Here is a 27,839-nt window from a genome sequence, read left to right on the forward strand (position 1 = left end):
AAATAAAAAGTAAAGGTGCATAAATATATTGTAAGAGAAAGCAACCGGTCACAAATTTTTTTTAAATTAGGGTCACTTATCCTTTGAAATATTAAACCTATAATTAAAAAGAGTTTTTTTTTCTCTGGCTCCACTAGACCACCAATTGCAACGATTTGAAAACAAAACTAAATTTGTTTATTATTATCGTCTTTCTTATCTGAATCGTTGCATTTCCGTTGGAGTTTGAGCAGGTGGAGATTTGGCAACTCTGCACTGGTAGCGGGGTTGGCGAATCTCAACCATTGTTGGTGCATTTGGGGATGCTTATTCCTCAAAATCTCTGTTCATCACGTACAAATGCAGTTGTCGGTGAATCGAAATGCATATGGGACAAATCCTTTTTTCGTGGTTTATTCCTATTTACAATTATTGATTTCTCATTGTCCGGGATATCTTTATATTTAATAAATATATAGAAAGTAAAAAGTTAATTAAACTAGCTGACGATCTCTCAAAATCGTGTGGTACCGAGCGATCTAAGTTAATTATATTATTATTATTATTTTATAGTATATAAATTAAATATAAAATATAAAATTTTGCAAAATAAAGCGAAAGATTTATGAGTAATGATAGAGCCGGAATAAATGCAATTTTATCGATAAACAATTAAAAACTGAAACTTGATAAGCATTAATATGATTTGTAGTGGTTAACCACTTTTCATTACAAATCATAGTATAATTGGTTTAATTTTTATCTTTAATATTAAAATTAAATATCAATTAATATTATTAATAAATAAAATCAGAACACATCTTGATGATTTATGTTTATTATTATCGTTTTTGTATAAAAAATCTGATTTGTGAAAATATAAAATAGGTCATTAAAATAGATTTACAAAGCGTAAACTTTGACAGATTTTATCTTCATAGCAGCTGATTCACCGTACCAAGTGGGAAACCATGAGCTTTGAGATTCCCAAAAGTCCAGTTTGTTCCTTACAGCTCTGTTGGTCCATGGTTTATTGCCACCATTTTGAAACTCATTGATTCCAGCAACGTTCACAGCTAATGATATATAAAACTGTAACAATAAAATATAATTATTAAAACATCCCTAGTAATCTTACGTAGGATATAAAATATTTACGAAGTCATCAAACGGTGCCATAGTACTTCCTCTCAACCATTGAGAAGCAGCAGGTTGCTGTTTCTCAGCTATTGTACTGAATCCTACTGCTGGGGCATCAATTTTTCCGTATTGTAAACCGTCGACAAAAACAGAAATGCATTCTAAAATGAAATGGGTATTAAAATCGATATAAATATATATTTCAGTGCTTTAAATTGCTCTGTAGATAAACAACCTGGCTCCCACAATAAAGTGTAGTTGTGAAAATCTTTGTTCCATGCGGTTCTTCCCTTCTTTTTTTTAAGACCATACTGTCTAATAGGATCTTTTTCGCACATTATGATTCCGCCGTTTAAAGTTTTACTAGAGGCTAAATTGCCTTTGAGGGATGCTACTCTCATAACACCAGAGGCATAATTCATCGTTCCATATGTATGATCCCTTGGTTCAAGTAATATTTCTGCAAGTAAAAGATGCATGGAACGTATTTTAATAATATATCTTAGAAATATCTTAATTAAGTTTGATGGCCAGACTGATCCGACTTTTCTTGAAATAGCGGTTATTTAAATCATAAAAAATTGTAATTCAGTTAAAAAAAAATTAAAAAATACATTGAATTGAAATAAAAATATTTTTTTATAAAATTATTTATGTGAGATAGAATGAAATTTAAGAATACGAAACTGCCATAGCTCAAAAAATCTCCACTTGGTACATTGTTTTATTTTCCTATATTTAAGTTGTATATTTAGTTTTTTGTTTCTCCTGTAAAGTTAGCAATTTGTCATTTATAAATTGGGAAAAATTATTTATTTATTTATTCATTAATTAAACGTAGTTAGCAGACTACTCCAAAATATTACTTATAAATATCACGGCTTATTTCATTGGATAGTCTGATTCGCTAGTAAAGATATAAAAAAGTTTTATATATAAAATTAAATTTTTTTTTCTTTAATGGTATAAAAATTTTAGAAAAAGAGGTTTAAAATTATATAAAAATTTAAATTACAACTTTTTTTTACAAATAAAAAAATTAATGTAGTAATAACTGAATAGAAAAAAATAAAAAATATATATAACTTAAAAAAAGATTATTTTAAAAATAAAAAGAGCAAAAATGTTAAAATAAAAAATTAAAACTCTTTCACGCACTTTTATTTATAGAAATCTAGCTATCTTTTTGACGGATTTTTTTAAGCAATTAATAATTTATTAATATTTTTTCCAAGCTTCTGTTTTTTGGAATCATAGCACAGTAAAATTATGAATAATTTGATACTGTTTGTTAATTGTAATAGTTCATCTTTAATTACTGTTATATACTAGTATAACATACTATAGTCGCTGTCTCGAAACATTTAAATTAAAAGAAATATTAATATCGAAACAATTACTTTTTGATTTTTATATTTTATGATTAATAATTCAAGACCTGTTAAGGTTATTATTTATGAAATACCAGTATTGATAAATACCGTTATACGATTATAATTAATTTATCTGTTTATACAATAAAAAAATTATCATAAATATAAATTACACCTAACGAGGTCAATAGTTCAATAAATGATTAGCTATTTTAGATATGCTATACATAAATAAAATTATTATTTTCAATTAGAAACATCCAATTTTTTTAATATTTCTTTTTTATTAGATGTTTTATTTTTACAATTATTATATGCAGTAAACACAAAACAGCCGTATTTATGATATTGCGCAAATTTATTATATTTTGCTGCTCTTTGTTGATTGTGGCTTTCGAAAAAAATCTGAAGATTAGGACTCGGCTTTTAAAGTTATAATTTATATCTGTACTCTGTTTATAAAAAAATAATAAATATTTATTTTGATTTGCTTACTACTCTCTTGAACTTGTAATATATATTTCGAGACAGCGACTACAGTTGAATAAAATTTTTATGCTGATCTACTTCCCATGACATGGTATGGAAAATAAAAAATAATATTTTAAATTACCTGGATATATCCAGTCTCCTTCAGACAATTTCGCAATCACTTCTACTCTACCATATTTGAAACTGAATGAGTTCTTTGTATGTATTTTAGCAGAAATAACTGGAGGAATAATATTGGCTCCTTGGGCTAAATCGTTACATTCTTCAGTACCAATTTTTCCTGTGCATCTATAACAAATCAATGTTTCAAAAATAACTTATTATATTATATTAAGAACATTTTAAATATTGTTTATATTTACCGTGCACTCAAGTCTAATTTGTTATTAACAGATCCTGGGCCGTATCTATGTTCTAGTAAAGTAGGCTTTATAAATAGCATTCCATCTTTAACGTACAGATTTTCACTGGTATCCATATAAACGACAAATGGAAAATCCTTGTAATAAAAAATAGAAAAAGAAACACTAAGAACAAAATCAATAGATTTATTATATCATATTAATTTCTTGTTATAAATGAATGAAATAAATTGATAAGTTTTATATGAATGCGCAACTAGAGTCAAGGTTCGTCACTCATACGCACACAATCCGTTATGTCGAAATCTCGTATTTATTTTTCAATAAATCTTGGGTCGATATCAAATGATGGGTCGTGCTGAAAATATTACCCCATATGTATATTTCATTTATATTATTATATCCAGATGTGCTACAGAAAATTTTTAACGGTTCTTTGTCCTTCAAACTAGAATTTTGATTTTTTTTTAGTATTACATTAGTTACGGAACTAGTCGTAAAATATATATTAATGCAATTTAATTTTAATTTTACGAATACAATATATCTAATGGTAGCAATGAACGACCCTAAAGGGCTAACTGAGATACACGTAGTTTTACCTATATTTTTTAATTGACTGATTTTTTTTGCATTGTTCACAGCTTGGGAATATTAATGGATGTCCGCTCATATACGAAATCTTTTGCTTTAAAAATATTTGCGAATAATTTAATCGCAACGCTTACGGAAAATTGATTCGTTTATCAAAATACAATTCTCAAAAGTAAAAGGAATACAAAATTACCACCATATAAATCCATGACAAGATCGGGGATTGATCTTTCGGTAAAATTAGTGGAGATGAACTCGTTTTCTATACAACAAGGCCACTTGCGGACAAGAACTGAAAAAATCGCAAGAACTCGGACTTAACACACAACATTAGATCTGTTCATCATAACCATTCAATTCTGACAAAGGTTGCACTATTTGGTCCTAAAACCGGAAAAGATTACTGACCTTTTAACAAAGTATAGTTCTGATTGAATTGATTCAGTACAGCCACGCTTTGGCGTATATACTGTTAAGAAACATGGGAATGTTTAACGTATTTAAGAGTTCTCGAAAATGGTTTGTTCTTAAAGAATTCTTGCGATTAATTTTATCGCAACAATCACGGATGGTCCCGACTAATATTTCTATGATCATACTTATTCCAACGCGCGGTTGATATTTATATGGCTTTGTCATATTTGAGCTGAGGACTTATTTATGGATTGCAATCCCGCAGACATAAATTCGCTCTTAATGCTTAATTATTCAAGATAAACCCGTTAACCATTTGTCCAAGCAGCTCGCAGAAAATTTTGATAAGCTCCAACTCTTTAGCTACTAGACACTACTAAAACTTTTATATATTGAATCAAATCGTGGACTCATGAATTAATAGGTTTAGGCGTTTGATCAATTATTTAAATAAAATATACCATACTTTGTATGAAATAGCTATCGATGTTTGTATGTGTAGCTGCATGGCTGTGTTCTGCACTCACACATGTAGCGACACAGGGTAAATAAATATAGTTTTTTCATTGTTTTTATTATTGATGTATTTTTGTAGTATTTAATTGATAAAGTGTGAATTAAAATCAATAATATTATAATTATAAATTCGATTGTATCACCTCAGAATTTACTCAGAAAAATATATTGATTTGTTTTTTAATTGTTTTATGAAATGAATTATGTAGGATTTTTAATATGTAAAATAGTAATAAATTAAATCCTAATTAAATGATTATTAATGGAAATGTAACAATTTATTAGGCCGCCCAAGGTTTATTTTAGAAGTTATTATGATTGGCGTGCTATGTCTTAATAACGTAAAAAATATTTACCGGTTGTTGAGGAAATTTGGTTTCTGCTGTCCATACGCTTCCAACGTTCGAATTAGTGAAGTCATACGAGAATATCATTTGACCTCCGCAAATTTGTTCATCTTTACTTGACATGGTTTGAGTTTCTTTGCATTCTCTCTTTGGAGGTTCACGATCAATTGTTCTTCGAGTTGTAGGACTCTGAGTAGATTGGTCAAAAGGTTGGCTAGGGACTAAGTCTGTCGGTGTGCCATCTTCAGTCACAAATCCTAATAATCATTAACATAAAGTATTAACATTTTTAGATATTACCACGGATCATATTTATCTGGACACTTCGATTAATACCTTCCACTGTCCATCGTCCATCGTCTTGCCTATACCCCAAAGTCCTTTGCCCGTCGTTGTAATCGACATAGGTCCAAAAGTAAACTTTATCGCCAAGCTTCAGCTTGGAAGACTTGTCAATAAATGTCCATCTACCATTTTTTGCTTTTCTTATGTCTTTCGACCAATGCCCACCTTCAAGACCATTCATCTCTTCGTTTAGTTTACCGTGGAAAGCAAACAATCTTATCCCTGGTTCATCTGAATTTAAAATATCGTAAAAATCAAATTTATTTTCTTGATACTGAAAGAAGTCATTATACAATGGTATGATATAGTTATTATTTTAACACGAATTGACATCATGTTTAAAGATGCAAAACTGGTTTTGTGTTCGTGAACATAATATGTACGCTGTGTTTAAAAACAAATTATTTTTCAATTGAGGTTTGCAATTATTTTAGTACATTCCTTATTGCAGAATATTGACTGTAAGGAGAAATGTGATTAGATAATCTTGAAACTAGCATATTTCAAGAATCAAATATAACTAATTATTAATATTTGTCAAAAAACTTTTCTCTCGCTCTCTCTTTAAATTTTTCAACTTTTTCTACCATATTTTAAAGCTTTTTTACTTCCCTTATATTATTTTATATGTGTTAGTTTATAGTTTTTATTTTTAATATTGTTCCAAAAAAATAAAAAAATTCAACTATAATGAAAATTCTTGAAGAAAAATGTTTATAAATAGAAAATTAAATTAAAAAACATGTTTAAAAAATAAAAGATTTTTACAAAAATTAGAAAATCTTATTACCGTTTGAAAATATGAAGTGGGTCAAAACGTATAATAAAAATTTATAAGGGACGTTTGTTTTTTTTAGGCTATATATGCAATTCTGAAAAATACCAGCATATTTTGAGTCGTTGAAAGGTCAGTAATGATTTTCAGGCTTAAGAACTATATAATGTTACTTTTTTCAGAAGTTAGTGTTCATAACGGGCAGAGTTTTTGAACAGCTGATATTGATTAGTTTTCAGCGTGCGGTTTTGACGTATGTTAAACGGGTTTATCATGACTAATTAGCCCGTGAGGCTAATCATGGAATACGTCTTCCAGTGCATGTGATTTCTACATATTAGCAATTCATAAATTTTCTTTTACATTAATGAACTGTCTTGAGAATTATATAATGACAAAAATTTAAACAAGCAAACGAAATTAGTCACAAGCTTATTATATTATTTGCTGTGTTTGAACTTTTTAAAAATATAGTTAATTCTTATAGATGTAAAACGAATCACTGCATATCTAAGCGGATATCCATCAACAATTTCAATGCACAAAAAACACGATCAAAACTAAGAGGTAATATATCACCGTTGCTTATCTTCGCCGAACAGGTACAAAGCATCCATTATATTTTGCATTCTATAAAACGACGCGTTGTTTATTTTACTGATTTGAAAACCTGAGTCTAATAAGATGATCTTTTAGAAATAACAAATATTCTGTTTCCACCCCGAATTATCGCATTGGCCAGACAATTGAAATTGAAAGGAAAGAATACTTAACTTTTATAATTTGGTTCCGTTATGTGGTCAATTGCATTTCGATATGACATTGTTTCCACTTTCTAGTACTTTCTTAAATCAGTTTTAAAAGCAGCATTTATTTAGCAGGTCTTTAAGTTATTGCTCTTTCTTGTAATTAATGTAAGCATGTTTAATCTTAGCGAAATAATTCACATATATAATAAAATATAAGAATATATAGAGTAATTTTTTATAGCGCCAAAGAAACTCTGCTTTAGAGATAATATAAATATAAAAAAGAAACCCTTTAAATTGTTTTGGAATTTATTTTTAAAATCTTAAAATCTTCTTTATGACTAATTTGTATAAAATCATCTTTCATTAAATGTGAATTAGTAATTAGGTCAGTAATGATTTTCAGGCTTAAGAACTATATAATGTTACTTTTTTCAGAAGTTAGTGTTCATAACGGGCAGGGCCGGCCCAAGGGGCAGGCAGTGCAGGCGATCGCCTGGGGCGCTAGATCTTGGGGGGCGCCGTGATACCAAATAAAGGCGCAATATTCACTTAAAATTATCAAACAATATTGTTAAAGAATATAATCTGATATTTTTTGTATACACTACTGTGTACTCTTTAGATTATTTTACGCGTAAAAAATCGCGACCAAAATAAAACTACAAATTCTTAAATATCCACAATCGCAAAAAAAGAGTATGGTGTCAAATATATGTAATATTAAATTACTTTAATTTGAATTATATTTTTGCGCTCATGTAATGAGTTATTAAAGTATTATTAGGGTGGGGGGGGGGGCGCAAATTTAGTTTTTGCCTGGGGCGCTAAATAATCTAGGGCCGGCCCTGATAACGGGCAGAGTTTTTGAACAGCTGATATTGTATATAAAGTCCAAGTACTTTTGATTAGTTTTCAGCGTGCGGTTTTGACGTATGTTAAACGGGTTTATCATGACTAATTAGCCCGTGAGGCTAATCATGGAATACGTCTTCCAGTGCATGTGATTTCTATATATTAGCAATTCATAAGTTTTCTTTTACACGAATGAACTGTCTTGAGAATTATATAATGACAAAAAATTAAAACAAGCAAACGAAATTAGTCACAAGGTTATTATATTATTTGCTGTGTTTGTGTTCCTAGAACTTTTTAAAAATATAGTTAATTCTTATAGATGTAAAACGAATCACTGCATATCTAAGCGGATATCCATCAACAATTTCAATGCACAAAAAACACGAACAAAACTAAGAGGGTTAGTGCCAAGTACAAAATATATCACCAGTGCTTATTTTCGCTGAACAGGTACAAAGCATCCATTATATTTTGCATTCTATAAAACGACGCGTTGTCTATTTTACTGATTTGAAAACCTGAGTCTAATAAAATGATCTTTTAGAAATAACAAATATTCTGTTTCCACCCCGAATTATCGCATTGGCCAGACAATTGAAACTGAAAGGAAAGAATACTTAACTTTTATAATTTAGTTCCGTTATGTGGTCAATTGCATTTTGACATGACATTGTTTCCACTTTCTAGTACTTTCTTAAATCAGTGACAGTTTTAAATGCAGCATTTATTTAACAAGTCTTTAAGTTATTTGCTCTTTCTTGTAATTAATGTAAGCATGTTTAATCTTAGCGAAATAATTCACATATATAATAAAATATAAGAATATATAGAGTAAATTTTTGTAGCGCCAAAGAAACTCTGCTTTAGAGATAATATAAATATAAAAAAGAAACCCTTTAAATTGTTTTGGAATTTATTTTTAAAATCTTAAAATCTTCTTTATGACTAATTTGTATAAAATCTTCTTTCATTAAATGTGAATTAGTAACATAACTTTATATTTATTGGTATTAATAGTTCATTGAAAATAAGCGTTTCAATAATTTTTTTCTGGGCCACATATATATATTTTATCCTTATAAAGTTGCAAGTATCTTATAAGGAAAATTGTATAAAAAAATAAACAAACAATATATAAAATAACCGGTTTTAACACGACTCTTCGTTAGACTTGTTTCATGCTTCAAGTTTACTCGAATTAAAAATAAATAAAAAACATTTTACCCTTTTTAACCTTAGTCAATTATAAAAAAATCTATTTAGCTATTATATTAATAAAAAACGATTAAAAAATAATTGTAAATAAAAAATTCAGATCAATACATAATGATATGCATTTATTACAAACGATTTATAGTTCTCTTTCATATGATACATATGTATGTATAAAAGTGTTGTTAAATAAATTGATTGACGCTAAAATATGAGTAATGATAACCTTTTATATATTATATCTTAAAATTATAGTTATTTGATAATATTTTTTTTTTTAATTTTCAAGCATGTTAATTAAAAAAATCGGCAATAATCAGTATGTAGCAAAATTATAGAAAATATTAGTACCTGGTATGGAGACACGTATACCCTGTGGATAAAGTGCTTCCAGTTTTGCATCGTGCACTTCATAGTCTTGGCAAGAAACAGATATAAAATACAAGAATATCAAAAATACTTTTGAGAAGACTTTGGCCATGGTTTATAGGAGGCCGTCCACTTCCTTTGGTAATTCTCACACGACTGCGAATATACGAGTGTTCACTGGTAGAACAACAATAATTATGAGGTAGTGGTAAACACATACTCACGTATAGTGTTCGTAATTATGTACGTACATTTCGTAATTCCTTAAAATATACTGCATGCATTAGCTTTGATTATTGTTTTCAATTATTGATCATATCTTTTGTATGTAATTTCCTTATATAAATATTTACGTTTTTTTATTATAAGTAATTTGGTATACATGATTATACTCATGTATATAATTTTACTTACATTTTCCTGCTAGTAAATTATCTTGGTTACTTTGTTTTTCTTCGTAATATGTATGATGTAAATTATATGCAAAAACTGAATCTAAAACTTACCTCTTAAACTGATGTTGCACGCAATTATTTTTTATAATTAGTGTTTTTTGTATAAATTATTTTTAGATCGAAATAGTTTATGTAGTTTGTTCAATAGTGATATTAATTAAAATTTTATAAATGATTCAGCATAGTTCTGCTACGTAAGTTTGGCTGAATTCTCGTTAATTTCAAGTCGGTATTAAAGTGGTAATTCTGGATAAAGTGATTTAGAGCAATAACGATTATTTGGGGTGGAACCAGACTTTTCGTTATTGTGTAATAAAAACAATAGACATCCTATGGAATAGGAATCTGAGGTTCAATTGTAGTTTTAGTGTACCAACAATCTTGTTTTCATGCAAGTGCTTCAAAACCGTTAATATTTTACTTATTGTACTTTTTTATATTGGTATTTGGCTTTCATACTCAGAGGACTTCAATATCCCTCATCCGTATACGGGTCTGTATTTGTATCCTTGTGCCTTTTTTAGGAGCGTTGATATACAATTCATTGTCAACAAACTAAATAGTCAGAATTTAAATCAACTTGGAGTCAGAATAAAAATCAAATGGTTAGAATAAAAATAGAATAAAAAATATATGACGATCATCATATTTGAAATATAAATGGATAACATGACTATATTATTAAATGTTGGGCATGGTAGGTGCGAGCGAGCGGTAGCGAGCGAGCATTGGTCAGAACATTGAACACCCCATGAATAATTCGGAACGAATTTATTTAATTGTACGTAGGACGCAAGATTATTCAGTGAGACGAACAGAGTGCTTGGCTTGTTGGCCGGCCAAGTTTGCCATAAAACACCTTGACTATGACTCGATTATTTGTCAATTTAAAACTGACATTGAGGTTAAAATACGTATCATATATGTAACATAAATACTGGCTATTTTTTTATAAATATTGATCAATGAACTGTAATAAATACTAGTAATGTAGCTTGGCGTGGCGTAGCTAGGGTATGTGCCACCCAGGGCAATCCTTAAAATTGACGCCCCCTCCCCCATACATTTTTTGCAGGGTCATAAAATCAGCATTTCTTAAAATAATAACTTGGTTATTATAAAGCTCTTGTTATTCGTGAATTTATATATGTTTTAGTGCATACAGGGTTAAGAACCACACTAGACGACCCCATCGCGAATATGCCGCCCCCAAGCAAATGCCGCCCGGGGCGGCCCGCCCCCTCCGCCCCCCCATAGCTACGCCACTGGACTAAAATAAATGATTCCGACCATCTGACCAGTCCAATTTGAATTTTCGCCATTTAATATAAATTCCGAGCAATTCATTTTGCCCATCTGATATTTATTCTGGCGACTTATATTTTAACTAATGTATTCTGACGTTTAAATATAAATTCAGATCCATGTAGTACAAATTCTGATCACAATCATATTAAAATTCTGACTAGAAAAATACGAGCCCAATTCATGTCATTTTCGTTGTATTTTGTATTCAAAGAAGCACATTTTATAGTTAATAAGGATGGTGTAAGCAATCCATCGAAGCTTGGCGATTTTCAATGCAAAGCGTAGAGTCGCGATTGTGACCTTTTGTTTATTGTTGACGAACTTGTCAGAGACAATGATGTTAGGAGTTCATGTGGGTTGAAGTACAAATATTTTAGGTGAGCGTTTTTATCAGAATAAATAAATATTTTAGTAAGTCCTTCGTAATTTGGTAGCAACAATTATGGGTGGTCCTGTCATATTTTTGATTTTATGCATATTAATTATTCTGTATGTCTAAAATTCAATTGCAATTTAGATTGGTAATAACATATTTCATTATAAATAGTTAACGTTAATTTTATGAAAGGCATACGTGACCAGTGGCGTAGCTAGGGTGTGTGCCACACAGGGCGATCATTAAAATTGCCCCCCCCCCATACATTTTTTGCAGGGTCATAAAATCAGCATTTCTTAAAATAATAAATTGGTTATTATTAAGCTCTTGTTATTCGTGGATATATATATGTTTAAGTGCATTCAGGGTTAAGAATCACACTAGACGATCCCATCACGAATATGACGCCCCCAAGCAAGTGCCGCCCGGGGCGACCCCCCCCCTCCGCCCCCCCATAGCTATGTCACTGTACGTGACATAACTTCAATATCATTAATAACATTTAATTTAAATAAATTTATGTCATACCTAGTTTATGCACATATCTTGAAACACTGAAAACATTTTCTCCCCCTAAAGGCATTTAAATATATTTATAATAAAAACACGTTAATTAGATAAAATCATTTGCATTAAAAGTAGCTTTATAATACTTATTTTTTGCCTATTGAATCGATGATCACACAAATTGCATTGTTTTGATACTGCAATTACAGTGATTCTTATATTATTTTCCTCGTTTTGAAAATATTATTGTATGTTTATGTATTGCGTTATCATATTATAAATTCAACAGGAATTTCATTCAATAATCTTTTTTAACCTTGAATTGTAAGGTTATGCTACAGCGAATTGTCGAGTGGAAGCTTTATAATTAGCATGCTTATATTTCTTACGTTTTTTACTGATAACAATCATCTTTCAGAAAAAATAAGCGGATGCAATATAATCAATTTATTGTTCATAAAAAAATATACATGTTTTCATTATAATTTAGAGTGATATCTAGACTGATCGTTCCAAATGAGTACATCACGAAAAATATACAATCACTCTTACATATAAAAGCTCACATTTATAAACGTCCAAAAGGAAGTTATTATATTAATTGGCACTCTAACACATTAATCACTATTATATCTTACTCTTCAAATATCACATGTATGGAAATCTAATATTTATTTTTATATAATAATAATATATTATAGTAATAAACTCATATAAAACAAACTCTTCACACCATATGCTAAGATAATCACAATAAAAAGTTTTTTCTCTAGTTCCACTAGACCACCAATTGCAACAATTTGAAGACAAAATTAAATTTGTTTATTTTAATCGTCTTTCTAATAAGAATCGTTGCGTTACCGTTAGAGTTTGAGCAGGTGGAAATTTGGCAACCCTGCATTGGTAGCGGGGTTGGTAAATATCAACCGTTGTTGATGCATTTGGAGATTAATTACAATTATTGATCTTTATATTTAATACATATATGGAAAGTAAAAAGTTATTTTAGACTATTTAATTAAACTAGCTGACGATCCCTCATGTGGTACCGCGTGATCAAAGTTAATTACATTATTATCATTATTTTGAAATATATAAATTAATTATAAAATACATAATTTTTCAAAGTTAAGCGAAAGGTTTATGAGTAATATAATGTATATATTATTTATCGGAAAATTGATAATGGTTAATTAATTATTATTATATATAAAAAATAAAATCAGAACACAAACTTGATGATTTATGTTTATTATTATTGTTTTTGTATAAAAATCTGATTTGTGAAAATATAAATTAAGTAATTAAAATTTATTTACAAAGCGTAAACTTTGACAGATTTTATCTTCATAGCAGCTGATTCACCGTACCAAGTTGGAAACCATGAGCTTTGAGATTCCCAAAAGTCCAGTTTGTTCTTTACAGCTCTGTTGGTCCATGGTTTATTGCCACCATTTTGAAACTCATTGATTCCAGCAACGTTCACAGCTAATGATATATAAAACTGTAACAATAAAATATAATTATTAAAACATCCCTAGTAATCTTACGTAGGATATAAAATATTTACGAAGTCATCAAACGGTGCCATAGTACTTCCTCTCAACCATTGAGAAGCAGCAGGTTGCTGTTTCTCAGCTATTGTACTGAATCCTACTGCTGGGGCATCAATTTTTCCGTATTGTAAGCCGTCGACAAAAACAGAAATGCATTCTAAAATGAAATGGGTATTAAAATCGATATAAATATATATTTCAGTGCTTTAAATTGCTCTGTAGATAAACAACCTGGCTCCCACAATAAAGTGTAGTTGTGAAAATCTTTGTTCCATGCGGTTCTTCCCCTCTTTTTTCGAATACCATACTGTCTAATAGGATCTTTCTCGCATATTATGATTCCGCCGTTTAAAGTTCTACTAGTGTCTAAATTGCCTTTGAGGGATGCTACTCTCATCACACCAGAGGCATAATTCTTCGTTCCGTATATATGTTCCCTTGGTTCAAGTAATATTTCTGCAAGTAAAAGATAGTATAAAAACATATCCAGAAATTGACATAATTGGCATATAAATTAACTGACTGAATTATCTTTAAGATCTACATATATGTTGTATATTGAAAAAGTGTGTAATTTTGTAAAATAAAAATACAGCGACATAGCTTAAAAAACATCTAAGAGCTTAAATTTATTAAAAAAAGTATTTTAAGTATTTTATAGTCCATAACGAGCACCTGTAAGTTCAACAGCATACAGCGGCAATTCCAAAATAAAGTATATTTAATAAGTTCTTATCGAAATTGACGCACCAACCGTAAGAAACAAAACTTATATGGCACCATACATCCAGTCATCAGTTTTATGCTCTGCCAAGAGCTTATTTGAGCGTTAAGCGGCGTGAGCCGGACATAATTTTTAATGGATCGCAAAAAGCATCACAACAGCAATTCAATTATTTCTGATTTTAGTGTGATTATCATATTATATGCTGTTTTACAAATCTTAAGCACTATAATTTTCTTAGATGTGTATAAAGACAGACTTTAATACACGTAACTCAAATTTTTTCACAATATAAATTATGTTCCTAAACTAAATCATTTTCTTGTATCGAAAATAAACACCCCTGACATCAAATCCAGAACAATATTTAAAATTTTTTTTTTTTTATAATAGATATCTCTAAAATCGCTTTGGCCAAGTTGTGATTTTAGTGATTCTTAAAATTTTCAAATTTTTTTTTTGTTTATTATTTTCAATTTTTTTTTTATTTTAATCAAATGTTTCAAAACATTGTTCATTTTAAAATATATACAATATAATAAAAAGCTGTTAAAAAATATAAATCATTACTTCGGTAAAAAAAATTGAAATATTAAAATTATGTTTTTTAATTTCGTTAAAATAATAAAGAAAAAAAGGAAAAACATAAAAAATAGAAATTTATATAAAATAAAAATTGAAAAAAAATGTTATTTTTTTGTCATTTATGTTGCTTTTTGAGGACATGATAACTTCTGTAGTTTTAATGATATCGTTATAAAATGTATTACTTTTACGCACTTTTTTTTATAGAAATCTACCTATTTTTGCGGCTTTTTTTTAACGGATTTTTTTTAGGCAAACAATAATTTATTATAATTTTTTTCTAAGTTTCTATCTTTTGGAATCATAATAATAATTTGGTACTTGTTAAGTGAAAAAATTCACTTCTATATACTATAGTCGCTCTCTCATTTTTTGTAGTATAATGTTTCCTTATTAAGATTAATATTTCAAGTGCTGTAAGGTTATCAATAATGAAATACAAGTATTGGCTCAATATAAATACCGTTATATGATTATTATTAATTTATCTGTTTATACAGTAAATTAATTTATCATCAAATATAAATAGCGACTAACGAGGTAAATAATTCAATAAGTGATTAGATATTTTAGATATGCTATACACAAAAATATTATTATTGATTAGAAACATCTAGGATTTTTTTCAATATTCTTTTTTTAATAGGTGTTTTATTTTTACAATTATTTTTAAGCAAATGAGTAATATTTATTATATGCAGTAAACACAAAACAGCCGTGTAAAGTTTCGCAAAATGTATTATATTCTGCGGCTCACTGTGGGCTTTCGAAAAAATCTGAACATTAAGGCTCGGCATTTATAGTTATAATTTATACCTGTACTCTCGTTATAAAAAAATAAAATATATTTATTTTCATCTTATTACAACTCTCTTTTGATTTAGATAATTCTTGAACTTGTTTATTTCGAAACGGCAACTATAGTTGAATCACAGTTTTTTAGATCTACTTTCCTTGGCATGGTATGGACAATAAAAAATAATATTTTAAATTACCTGGATATATCCAGTCTCCTTCAGACAATTTCGCAATCACTTCTATTCTACCATATTTGAAACTGAATGAGTTCTTTGTATGTATTTTAGCAGAAATAACTGGAGGAATAATATTGAATCCTCGGGCTAATTCGTTACATTCTTCAGTACCAATTTTTCCTGTGCATCTATAACAAATAAATGCTTAAAAAATAACGTATTATATTATATTAAGAAAATTTTAAATATTGTTTATATTTACCGTGCACTCAAGTCTAATTTGTTATTAACAGATCCTGGGCCGTATCTATGTTCTAGTAAAGTAGGCTTTATAAATAGCATTTCATCTTTAACGTACAGATTTTCACTGGTATCCATATAAACGACAAATGGGTAATCCTTATAATAAAAAATAGAAAAAGAAACACTTAGAACAAAATCAATAGATTTATTATATCATATTAGTTTCTTGTTATAAAGGAATGAAATAAATTGATAAGTCTTATATGAATGCGCAACTAGAGTAAGTTAAGTAGAGTTAACCATTTGTCCAAGCAGCTCGCAGAAAATTTTGATAAGCTCCAACTCTTTTAACCAATAACTATTTAGCTACTAGACACTTTACTAAAACTTTTATATATTGAATCAAATCGTGAACTCATGAATTGGTAGGTTGATGCGTGTGATCAATTATTTAAATAAAAAATACCATACGTAAGAAATATTTATCGATGTCTGTATGTGGAGCTGTATGGTTGTGTAAAAGAAAGGACGCACCCATACATGTAGCGACACAGGGAAAATAAATATAAATAATTATATTTTGATGTAATTATTATCACCTTGAAGTCTTTAATTGATAAAACGTAAATTAAACTCAATAATACTATAATTATAAATTCGATTGTATCACCTCAGAGTTTTTTCAGAAAAGTATGTTGATTTGTTTATTTAAGAGTAATATGAAATGAATTATGTAGGATTTTTTAATATGTAAAATGGTAATAAAATGAAATCTTAATTAAATTAATTATAATGAAAATGTAACAATTTGTTAGGCTGCCCAATGATTCTTTTACAAGTCATTAGTTTTAGCTAATATAATTGCTGTGTTATATCTTAGTAACGTAAAAAACTATTTACCGGTTGCTGAGGAAATTTAGTTTCTGCTTTCCATACGCTTCCAATGGTCGAATTAGTGAAGTCGTACGAGAATATCATTTGACCTCCGCAAATTTGTTCATCTTTAAACAGCGTGGTCTGAGTTTCTTTGCATTCTCTCATTGGAGGTTTACGATCAGTTGTTTTTCGAGTCGTAGGACTCTCGTTAGATTGGTCAGAAGATTGGTTAGGGACTAAATGTGTCGGTTTGCCATCTTCAGTCACAAATCCTAATAATCATTAACATAAAGAATTAACATTTTTAGATATTAAACATATCAAATCTACATAGATACTTCGATTATTACCTTCCACAGTCCATCGTCCATCGTCTTGCCTATACCTCAAAGTCTTTTGCCCGTCGTTGTATTCGACATAAGTCCAAAAGTAAATTTTATCACCAAGCTTTAACTTGGAAGACTTGTCAATGAATATCCATCTACCATTCTTTACTTTTCTGATATCTTTCGACCAATGCCCATCTTCAAGACCGTCCATCTCTTCGTTTAGTTTACCGTGGAAACCAAACAATCTTAACCCTGGTTCATCTGATTTTAAAATATTGTAAAAATCAAATTTAATTTCTGATACTGTAAGAGAAGTCATTAAACAATGATACAATTTAGGTATTATTTCAACACGAATAGAAATCGTGTTAAATTATGCAAACCGGTTTTGTACTTCTTTGTCAACTTTGTCAACACGATTCTAAAAAAGAATATATTTTTCAACTAATGCTTGCAATTATTTTAGAACATTCCTTATTGCAAAATCTCAAGACAAATATTCCAAGTGTATATTGACTATAAGGAGAAATGTGATAAGCTAATCTTAAAACTATCATGTTTCAAGAATTAAATATAACCACAATAAACATAGTATTTGGCAAAAAACTGAGTAGAGACTCTCAATCTTTTTACCTTTTCTACCATCTTGTAAAGACTTGAAAGCTGTTTTATTTTCCTTCTCAGTCTTTGTCTTGAGAATTATATAATGACAAAAAACTTGAACAATTAAACGAAATTAGTCACAAGCTTATTTTACTAATTACTGTGTTTGTGATTTTATACTTTCATTACTTTATAATAATAAAGTTAATTCTTATAGATGTAAAACGAATCACTGTATATCTAAGCGGATATACAATAACAGTTTCAATGCACGAAAAACGTGAACAAAACTAAGAGGGTCAATTGGAAATATCAAATATTTTGCTTCCACCCCGAATTATCGCATTGGCCAGACTATCGAAATTGAATGGAACGATTACTTAGCTTTTATAATTTGGTTTCGTTATGTAATCAATTGCATTTCGACAAGAGATTGTTTCCACTTTCTAGTATTTTCATAAATAAGTGACAGTTTTAAAAGCAACATTTATTTAACAAATCTTTAAGTTATTGAATCTTTCTTGTAATTAATGTAAGCATGTTTAATCTAGCGAAATAATTCACATATTATTTGAGTAATTTTTTGAAGCGCCAAGAAGATAAGAAACTCTGCTTTAGAGATAATATAAATATAAAAAGTAAAGTTGTTTTGGAATTCATTTTCAAAATCGTAAAATCTTTTTTATCAATGATTCGCAAGACGTCTAAAAATAAAACTAAAAAAATCGCCTTTCATTATATGTAAATAGATTAGTAACTTAGCTTTATATTTATTAGTATTAATAGTTCATTAAAAATAAGCGTTTTAAATAGTTTTTTTGGGACAAATATACATATGTATATTTAGCCAAAAAAAATAACTGTATCTTTATTTTTTTAGTTTTTAGTTTATTTAAAAAATCAAGGCAGCTATTGTATTGATGAAAAACGTTTAAATAATAATTGTAAAAAAAATTTCAGATCAATACATACTGAGATACATTTAATACAAACGATTTTATAATTTTCTTTCATGCATACATAAATGTGTCAGTAAATCAATTGATTGACGCTTTAAAAAATAAGAGTAATGATAACCTTTTGTATATTATATTTTTAAATTATAGTTATTTGATAATAAATTAAGGTATTTTAAGCATGTTAATTTAAAAATTTGACAATAATCAGTATGTATAAAAAATATAGAAAATATTAGTACCTGATATGGAGACACGTAAACCCTGTGGATAAAGTGCTTCCAGTTTTGCTTCTTCCACTTCATAGTCTTGGCAAGAAGCAGATATAAAATACAAGAATATAAAAAATACTTGAAACACGACTCTGGCCATGGTTTATAGGAGGCCGTCCACTTCCTCTGGTAATTCTCACACGACTGCAAATATACGAGTAAAACAACAACAATTATGAAGTAGTGGAACACACTTACTCATGTATAATGTTCGTAATACCTTAAAGTAAACTGCATGCATTTGCTTCGATTATTGTCCTTCTAAATTTGATAACCCTGGAAGCATATGCTTAGCTAAACAGTTTGTTATTTGGTCTGAAACATTTTTTCAATTTTATTTTATAATTTTAGTTTATCTACACTATATATATATATATATATATATAATTTAGTTACTAGCTGATTCAAACTATATTTATATTATTTACTTTGACCATCGTTGCATTGTGTATTCAATGAAGCACATTTTGAAGCTTATAAGGATGGTGTCGACAATCCATCGAAGCTCAGTGATTTTCAACTGCAAGGCGTAGTCGCGATGGCGTCTTTTATTCTTGACGAATTTGACGAACGAAGACACAACGATGTTTTCTTAGTTTAATGTAGGATGGGCACATCTCTTTTAGGTGTATGCTTTTATCAGAATAAATTAACATTTTAGTAAGTCCTTCGTAATTTGATAGCAACGATTATAGGTGGTCCTGGCATATTTTTGATTTCATGCACACGTAACGCAGAAAAAGCTTATCTGTTTTTTAAAATTTGTAACATAACTACAAAGTTATTTGATAAAAAACAGATGAATATGTTATTTATTATATTTTCCAAAAGTTATTTTTTAAAATAAATTCTTAATTATTCTGTATGTCTTCCATTCAATACATTGTAATCTTAGATATAAAATATCATATTTCATTATAAATAGTTAACGTTATTTTTATGAAAAGCATACGTGACATAACTTCAATATCATTAATAAAATTTAATTTAAATACATTGACGTCTTATCTCGTTCCTGCACAGATCATGAAACACTAAAACATTTTTCTCCCCCTAAGGCCGGTTTCACACGTGCCGGATGGATTCACCCGGCGCCGTGTAGTGGGGATGGTGTTGTATGGGCTAGTACCTACCATTTCAGACGTGCCGGACAAATCCATCCGGACCCGGCCCGACGCTGCCCATACAACACCACCCCCACTACACGCCGCCGGCCCGGTGCCGGGCAAATCCGGCCTAAAGGCATTTAAATATATTTATTCTAAGAATATGTTAACTCTGAAATCAAATACATTCATTTGCATATAACGTAGCTTTATTATACTTCTTCTTAGGCTATTGAATCAATGATCATCGCAAATTACATTGTTTTGATCAGCGCTGTGGAGTCGTTGGAAATTTTTCCCTCATTCCTCGCAAGATCGGACTCCAAATTTAAAAATTAATCTTAAAATATTAATTTTTTTTTTGATTATTTTATTTTTATATAAATAACAACAAAGAAGAAAGAATAAAAAATAATTAATAATTTTTGGTATACAATTTACATGATTGTGGAAATGTTGTTGAGTTCTGAATTTTTATGACAGGATGTGAGTCAGATAATATGGTAGTGAATTAGGTGTGAAATTAATTAATAAATACATACTATTTCTATCACATTACCAACTAAAAACGCATGGCGCATGAAGAACAATTAAAAAATTATTGGCCGGGGTGGAAAAGGTTTAAAAGTAGTCGGAGTTGGTCGATTTTTACGACTCTGAATCCGCTTAAAATGCTCCGACTCCACAGCCCTGGTTTTGATACTGCAATTACAGTGATTTTCATCTTATTTTCCTCGTTTTAAAAATATTATTGAATGTTTGTTTATGTATTGCGTTATCGTATTATAAATTCAGCAGGAATTTCATTCGATATAATAATCTTTTTAACCTTGCAAAGTTATGCTATAATGAATTGTCCAGTGGAAGCTTTATAAATTAATTATAATTAATTAATTATTGATAACAATCATCTTTCGGAAAAAAATAAGCAGATGCAATATAATCTATTTATTGTTCATAAAAAAAATATACATATTTTCAGTATAATGTAGAGTGATATCTAGACTGATCGTTCCAAATGAGTACATCACGAAAACTTAGGAATATACAATCACTCTTACATATAAAAGCTCACATTTAATAAACGTCACAAAAGTAAATTATTATATTAATTGGCACTCTCACACATTAATCACTATTATATCTTACTCTTCAAATATCACATGTAAAGAAATCTAATATTTATTTTTATATAATAATAATATATTATAGAAATAAACACATATAAAAACAAACTCTTCACATCATATGCTAAAATAATCACGAATCACGTACTATGTAATATAAACCTATTATTATTAGAGATAAATACACGAATATTGCATTTATACGTTGATTCATTGTCATGGTTAAATATTAATATTGCACTCTAAATCTACGTTATTAGTATAAGTTTTATCTCGAATCGCTTTCAAATTTCATTATGGGGATGTGAACGTGTCTGATGTTCGGATTGCTCGAGCTCGGTGGAAAGTAATAAGGCACACCGGTGTGATCGGTCGGCGGGGGCTCGATGCATTGTTGCATAGGTATGGCGAAGTCTTCTACCACTGGTACTTTGTTATGGACTTCTTGAACGTTGTTTTCATTGCACTTCTTCTTGTTGACGTGTCTCGTCATTTTCAGATGAACCAACTTGATATGGGTGGACATGGTGGAATTTTGTGCGAACTTCTTACCGCATTCTTTGCACTCGTAGGGTCGCTCTCCTGTGTGTACTCTAATATGCTTTATGAGTACAGCTTTAGCCTGAAAATACAAAAAAAAAAACATTTTTATATCTATTACAACGTTTAGCAACTTGTGTACAAATTAATATAATACGTAAGTAAGTCATATATAAAACTTGAATTAAAATACCATTTTAAATAGTGGACTTATGAATCAGGATTTGCAATAGTAGTTTAAAATAGCCACCACATTTATAATATGCAGTAAAGCGCTGAAAAACTTATATTGAACGACTCACCCTTGTATTTTTGTGGCATGGTTAAAAACTTACCCTAAATGCTTTATTGCAAATTTCACAAATATGAGTACGTGCCGGCCGTATCCCGTCGTGAATCTTCTTCATATGACTCCGCAAACCATCTTGAGAACCAAACTGCATTTCACATTTGCCGCATTTATAATTCTTCTGACCGAGATGCACCCATTCAACGTGATGACGCAGACCTTTCTCGTCATCGTATCTCTTATCGCACTGATCACACCCGAATCTAAACAAAGCAAATCAAAATTAAATCAGCGGTAAGAACAATGGAGCAATCGACGGAATAACATACTTCAAGCTATCCGGATCGATGTGTTTCAAAGACTTTCTCAAATGCAGTCGCAGATTAGACTGAGTCTTGAATCTCATGTCGCACTCTACACAGTAGAAGTTTTTGGTAGTTATGTGCGTGACTTTGTGAGTGTAGAGTAGAGACGCGTAGCGAAATGCTTTTGGACACTGATCGCACGAGTAGCGTTTTACATCCGCGTGTCTTCTGCAATTATTTAAAAAATGATACATTGAAAAAGTATATAAAATTAAATTAAGACATTAAAATCTGAGTACAATTGAACACGAAAAATACAACAAATCACTTACGTCAAAGAACCTTCCTCATGATGACTATAAACAAAATTAACAATATGATTTTAAAATTCAAATTCAACAACAGTTTTGCACTTTTTTGCAACAAAAATAAAAACTAACTATTTAGTATACATTTAATGAATTAAAATCTAACCTTTAAGCTTTAGATTATAATTATATAATTAATTTCTGTTATTGTTTTTTTCAGGGCTGTGGAGTCGTTAAAAAAAACCACGACTCCGACTCCGACTCCGATTCCGATATTTACCAACAACACGACTCCACTCCGACTCCGACTCCGACTTCGACTCCGACTCAAAAAAGTTTAATTTTATCAGGTATTTTTGGTGTTTTTCTACGCGTTTAATATTCATACACTATACACATTCATTATTACACAATTAAAAATTAATAAATTTCATAATTTAAAAAAATGCTCGGAGTCGCTCATTTTTCACGACTCCGACTCCGACTCCAACTCCGGCCAAAACACCACGACTCCACGACTCCAACTCCGACTCCGACTCCGACTCCACAGCCCTGGTTTTTTTAACATTTTACCAGAAAATTTTAATAAGTATTTAATAATAAATAAAGATGTCCTTAGATTTAATACTAGAAATAAAAGCAAATTAACCGCCCTACGTATACGAACGTACGTGATACGTTCGTATGGGTATTATAAAAAAATATTTTGCGAAATCTTTTTTCGAAAACCTCTGACTTGCAAAGGATACAAAAAAAGATCACAAATGTGTCTATTGCGTATTTTTTTCTGTTATATTGTAAACAAGTATTGCTATTGTGAAATCTAATGAAAAAAAACCCAATGTATTTTTTAACTACTTTTTGAATAATAACCCAGAGGTAGGGCGGTTAAGGATAGTTATGTATAAGAAAACGATTACTGCCAGGAGAATATTGTACAGAGGTATAAATTTTGATTAATAGTATCCCTAGGACAATCCGCAAAAATAAAAATATAGTGGGTTTCTTCAATGAAATAAAGAAATAACTTGGTCCATTAAAAAAATAAATTATAATATGAAAATCTTTTTTTATAATCTGTTTATGTTTTAATTAAATTTGTTTAGTGTATAAACTATTAAAATAAATAAGTATATAATATATAACTACGGAAATAATAAATAAAAACCATATTTATTAAAATTTAATGTAAATGATTTATATAGGAAATAAATAAATAAATAAAAGTAACAAAAAATATTTTATATTAATTTAATAAAAAAAAATATTGAGAGCCTCTGAATTGATATAAAAAATCCACAAAAAAATATCCTAATATTATATGAAAAATTAATAAAATAAATAAATGAAATTTAATAATCGTAAAGTGTAATAAATAAATTAATAAATAATACACAAAAGTAGTAAAATAAATTAAAGCAATAAAACGTTTAGAAACACAATTTTTTTTCTATAATTTACTATAAATACAATATAAAATAATTATAAATAAATAACAACAAAAAAAATATATGAAAAATTACGTGAAATTAACTCACTCATATGTACATATATACTAACAAATATACTAACCTACGTATATACTAACTACTTAGTGTTAAAACTGTAATTTTGTAATTGATTCTTAAATAAAAATAAATACCAGTATTGAGGACCATATTTAAGCATTACATCATAAAACTTTTTTTAACACAAAGATTTAAATCTCTTATAAGCCTTTTTGAAAAAAATAATTTAAACACTACCAACGGGTCGAGTAATATCTATCCGCTTTATCGGCTGATGGTAATCCATGGGACAGGTTAGTTACTACCTTTTACGACTTTTGATGTTTAATGAAAGGTTTGGTAGTACCTACCTGCAAAAACTAAAGCGTTTTATTCTGCCATATATGAATCAATGTTTATACTTAAAGAAAAAAATATTTCAATGCTGACTTCCATGTGAGGGACCATCAAAGAGCTTCTTGTTTAAACTCGAGATGATCGTAAATTATTTTTTAAGCATCGTAAATTTCATTTTCTTTTACTTCTTAAATTCATATTTATAATATAGAGCTAAATAAAAATTAGATTAAAATTGATTTTTAAATATTTTGTCAAAGCAAGTTTATAATTAAAATAAGACATTAAAAAAAGCTTTCTTTATAATTTTATATGGTTCTGTAACAACCACTCACAATAAAAGCGTCATAAACGATAGTTTTTTTATCTTATGAACATGCAAAGAAACAGTGGACCAGCGATGTATCTCCTTTATGTAATGGTTTTAAAGATAACCAATTATTACCCACACCAAAACAAAAGTGACTAACAGAACTGTTCTGAGAGCAGATAACAGGCAGTGAAACCTAAAATTCGATTGTTGCCGGATTTATGCATCCCAGGGCAAATGCATCTTATATATTAACAGCTGGATTATAAAACAGTTCCAGCCTAAATTATTCATCATTGGTAAGGAGGCAAAGTCTTCTCCCAATTCCCCGAGCGCTGCCTTATAAAAATCCCTTCCTAAGTATCACATCAACTTCCGTAGTTTCTTTCACTGAAACTTTACACTTCATTTCCGACTTAAGTATATGAATGTTCAGTTCTGAACTCGCATCCAGTGGAGTTATCGACACAGACGACACCTTCAAAATCCATAAAAAAGTAACTACTTCCGCTAAGAGTTTAATTCAATATTAGTGATGCAACGGTTTGAATATTGTAACTCTTGTAATTTGAACCATAAATAAACGAGTGTGCCAAATAAAGGTACAGCACTGTTCTGAGTCTAAGGTATATTCTTTCTCATAAAGAGAGGAGAAGCTATGTCTCATAGAGGAAACATTTTCAAATTATTTATTGATATTGGATGTTAATTCACTTACAGCATATGAGCTCTGAGGGTTTCGATGGTTTTAAAGAGCTTCCCACATTTTTCACAGGCGATCTTATTAGACGGGTAATGTATCCTCATGTGCTTTTGAAACATAGTCCTTTTCCTAAAATTAAATGATAGTATACCAACAAAATTATCAATATGAAATAAAATAATAAATTAAGTAATGTTACGTTAGTGTTTTTCCGCAGACGTTGCAAATATAAGTTCTTGGCGAGCCTTCGTGAACCAACATATAATGTTCCAACAAATGCTGACGCGAAGCTTTGATCACTCCACACTTCTTGCACTGATATTTGGTACTGTGAGATTTTTTATGTCCTCGCATAGACACAGCGGACGGCAAACACTGATGACAGAGATCGCATTCGAATGGTCCATTTTTCTGTAAATATAATCATGATTAATAAGGATATCTTTTGATATTTCTACAATATGCACTCACAGGTTCGTGTTTAGTCATATGATTTTGTAAGACGTCTTCATAATTGAAACCTTTAACGCATAAAGTACATTTGTATGGGGAATACAAATATTTTTCACTTTTAGAATTTTCCACCATTTCTAATAGTAGTTGTTCTCTGGTCAATTTGATTACCTGTTTAATATACAAATAAAAAATATGTAAGAAACTAAGTTTAAATTATATTGATTCATAAATAGCATACTTTATATTGTTCCGTTTCAAGCACCATACGACTGTTATACTCCGGAGTCGTCTCAGATTTAGAATTACTTATCAATAATTCATTTTGAGATTTTTTCATAACAATTTCAGAATTGATTTCTTTTTTATCATCTCTGAACCTTTTCTTCCCCTTTCCTTTTTTATGCTTAGACTCTTTGTTTTTTCGAGACTTTTTCACTTTGGGCATTTCGACGCTGGAGTCGCCGTCGTCTTCAAAGTCAAAATGATCATCGTTACTATCCAGTTCGTTTGAGTCCAAAGCTCTCTTTTTTTCTCCGACTTCTTTCGCATGACGTTTCAAACTTTTAATTTCTTTTTTAACATCAACACTATTTTTACTCGTCTCGTTTCCCATATCGAAAGCGAAATGATTAAAATCATTATCCATATCTTCCAATTTAACCTCGCACAATGAAATCGCATCGTCTTCTTGAGGAGCATTATTAAAAATATGATCGAAAGTAAGCAGTTTTTCAGGATTTGCGATCGGAACCATATCGCGGCAGTAATTCTTCTCCGTCGCATTATTGCGCTGCAACGAATACACACTTTTGTGGCTCTTATCTGGCTTTGGATTGATGAAGTCTAGGACTAAAGTGTTTGATTTTGAAAGGGACAAGCTATTGATCGACCCTCTCTGTACGTTTAAAAGACTCATGCGATCCTACAACAAGCGCAAGCGATTATTAATAATTCATTTTTAGCCTAGTTCTTACAAATAATAATACATACTTTATTTTCAGTTCCATATTGATACTCCTTCAAGAAGTTAAGAAGAATATTTTGTGACATCCTAGTCTTCTCTCTGAATTTGTGAAATTTTGAGACATAGTAGAAGCATTCGTTGCATATCCAACTCGGAAGACCGTCTAATTTTGACACCTGCAATTTTCAATCAAGTGTCAATTGTAAAAATGTAATCAAATATATTGTGCAATATGAAAACTAACCTCTATGCCAGTCAGAATAGCAAAATCTTGGCATTTTGCGGTGAGCAAGAGGTCTCTTAATGGTCTAGAACTTTCGAGGCAAGCTCTGCACACGCGACTCCAAGATTCCGACATTTAAATCTTTTATTTTTTTATTCTAAATTTAAAACGATACCTACACGTAATCAATATCAATTGTGGTTCATTTTAATGTAGGTGTACAGTTTAACGTAAACTATCGGTACAATTGAACTATATTATACATTGAATATATCAAATTGTGACAGCTCCTGCTAGGAAGCCATGTTGTTGTTTATAATTTATTTTTATTTTTACATTTGGCCATAATGCACTATTATGCGCTTGGTGATGTTT

At 29.6% G+C, this 27,839-nt stretch overlaps 3 protein-coding genes across 3 annotated transcripts; all 3 read right to left on the reverse strand.

The window, feature by feature from the left end:
• Positions 1-799: 799 nt before the first annotated feature.
• On the reverse strand, positions 800-9,685 carry LOC148238371 (beta-1,3-glucan-binding protein 1-like). The gene is made up of 8 exons (XM_088184702.1): positions 9,508-9,685; positions 5,554-5,793; positions 5,227-5,474; positions 3,347-3,483; positions 3,106-3,272; positions 1,355-1,579; positions 1,138-1,280; positions 800-1,071 (listed from the first exon to the last, which is right to left on the reverse strand). The coding sequence occupies exons 1-8, from the start codon at positions 9,635-9,637 to the stop codon at positions 883-885; spliced, it is 1,479 nt and encodes a 492-aa protein (XP_088040828.1). The 5' UTR covers positions 9,638-9,685; the 3' UTR covers positions 800-882.
• A 3,721-nt stretch (positions 9,686-13,406) lies between these two features.
• On the reverse strand, positions 13,407-19,433 carry LOC148238372 (beta-1,3-glucan-binding protein 1-like). The gene is made up of 8 exons (XM_088184713.1): positions 19,260-19,433; positions 17,480-17,719; positions 17,154-17,401; positions 16,273-16,409; positions 16,032-16,198; positions 13,959-14,183; positions 13,742-13,884; positions 13,407-13,675 (listed from the first exon to the last, which is right to left on the reverse strand). Exons 1-8 carry the CDS (start codon positions 19,387-19,389, stop codon positions 13,487-13,489), a joined length of 1,479 nt encoding a protein of 492 aa, XP_088040839.1. The 5' UTR covers positions 19,390-19,433; the 3' UTR covers positions 13,407-13,486.
• A 2,218-nt stretch (positions 19,434-21,651) lies between these two features.
• On the reverse strand, positions 21,652-27,818 carry LOC148238373 (uncharacterized). The gene is made up of 9 exons (XM_088184251.1): positions 27,486-27,818; positions 27,268-27,417; positions 26,516-27,199; positions 26,293-26,445; positions 26,021-26,232; positions 25,837-25,950; positions 22,681-22,884; positions 22,398-22,614; positions 21,652-22,144 (listed from the first exon to the last, which is right to left on the reverse strand). The coding sequence occupies exons 1-9, from the start codon at positions 27,597-27,599 to the stop codon at positions 21,791-21,793; spliced, it is 2,202 nt and encodes a 733-aa protein (XP_088040377.1). The 5' UTR covers positions 27,600-27,818; the 3' UTR covers positions 21,652-21,790.
• Positions 27,819-27,839: the final 21 nt, after the last annotated feature.

Source organism: Plectrocnemia conspersa, unplaced genomic scaffold (assembly GCF_051122295.1).
Source record: "Plectrocnemia conspersa isolate PC_06_02 unplaced genomic scaffold, ASM5112229v1 ptg000001l, whole genome shotgun sequence".
Classification (NCBI taxonomy): Eukaryota; Metazoa; Arthropoda; class Insecta; order Trichoptera; family Polycentropodidae; genus Plectrocnemia; species Plectrocnemia conspersa.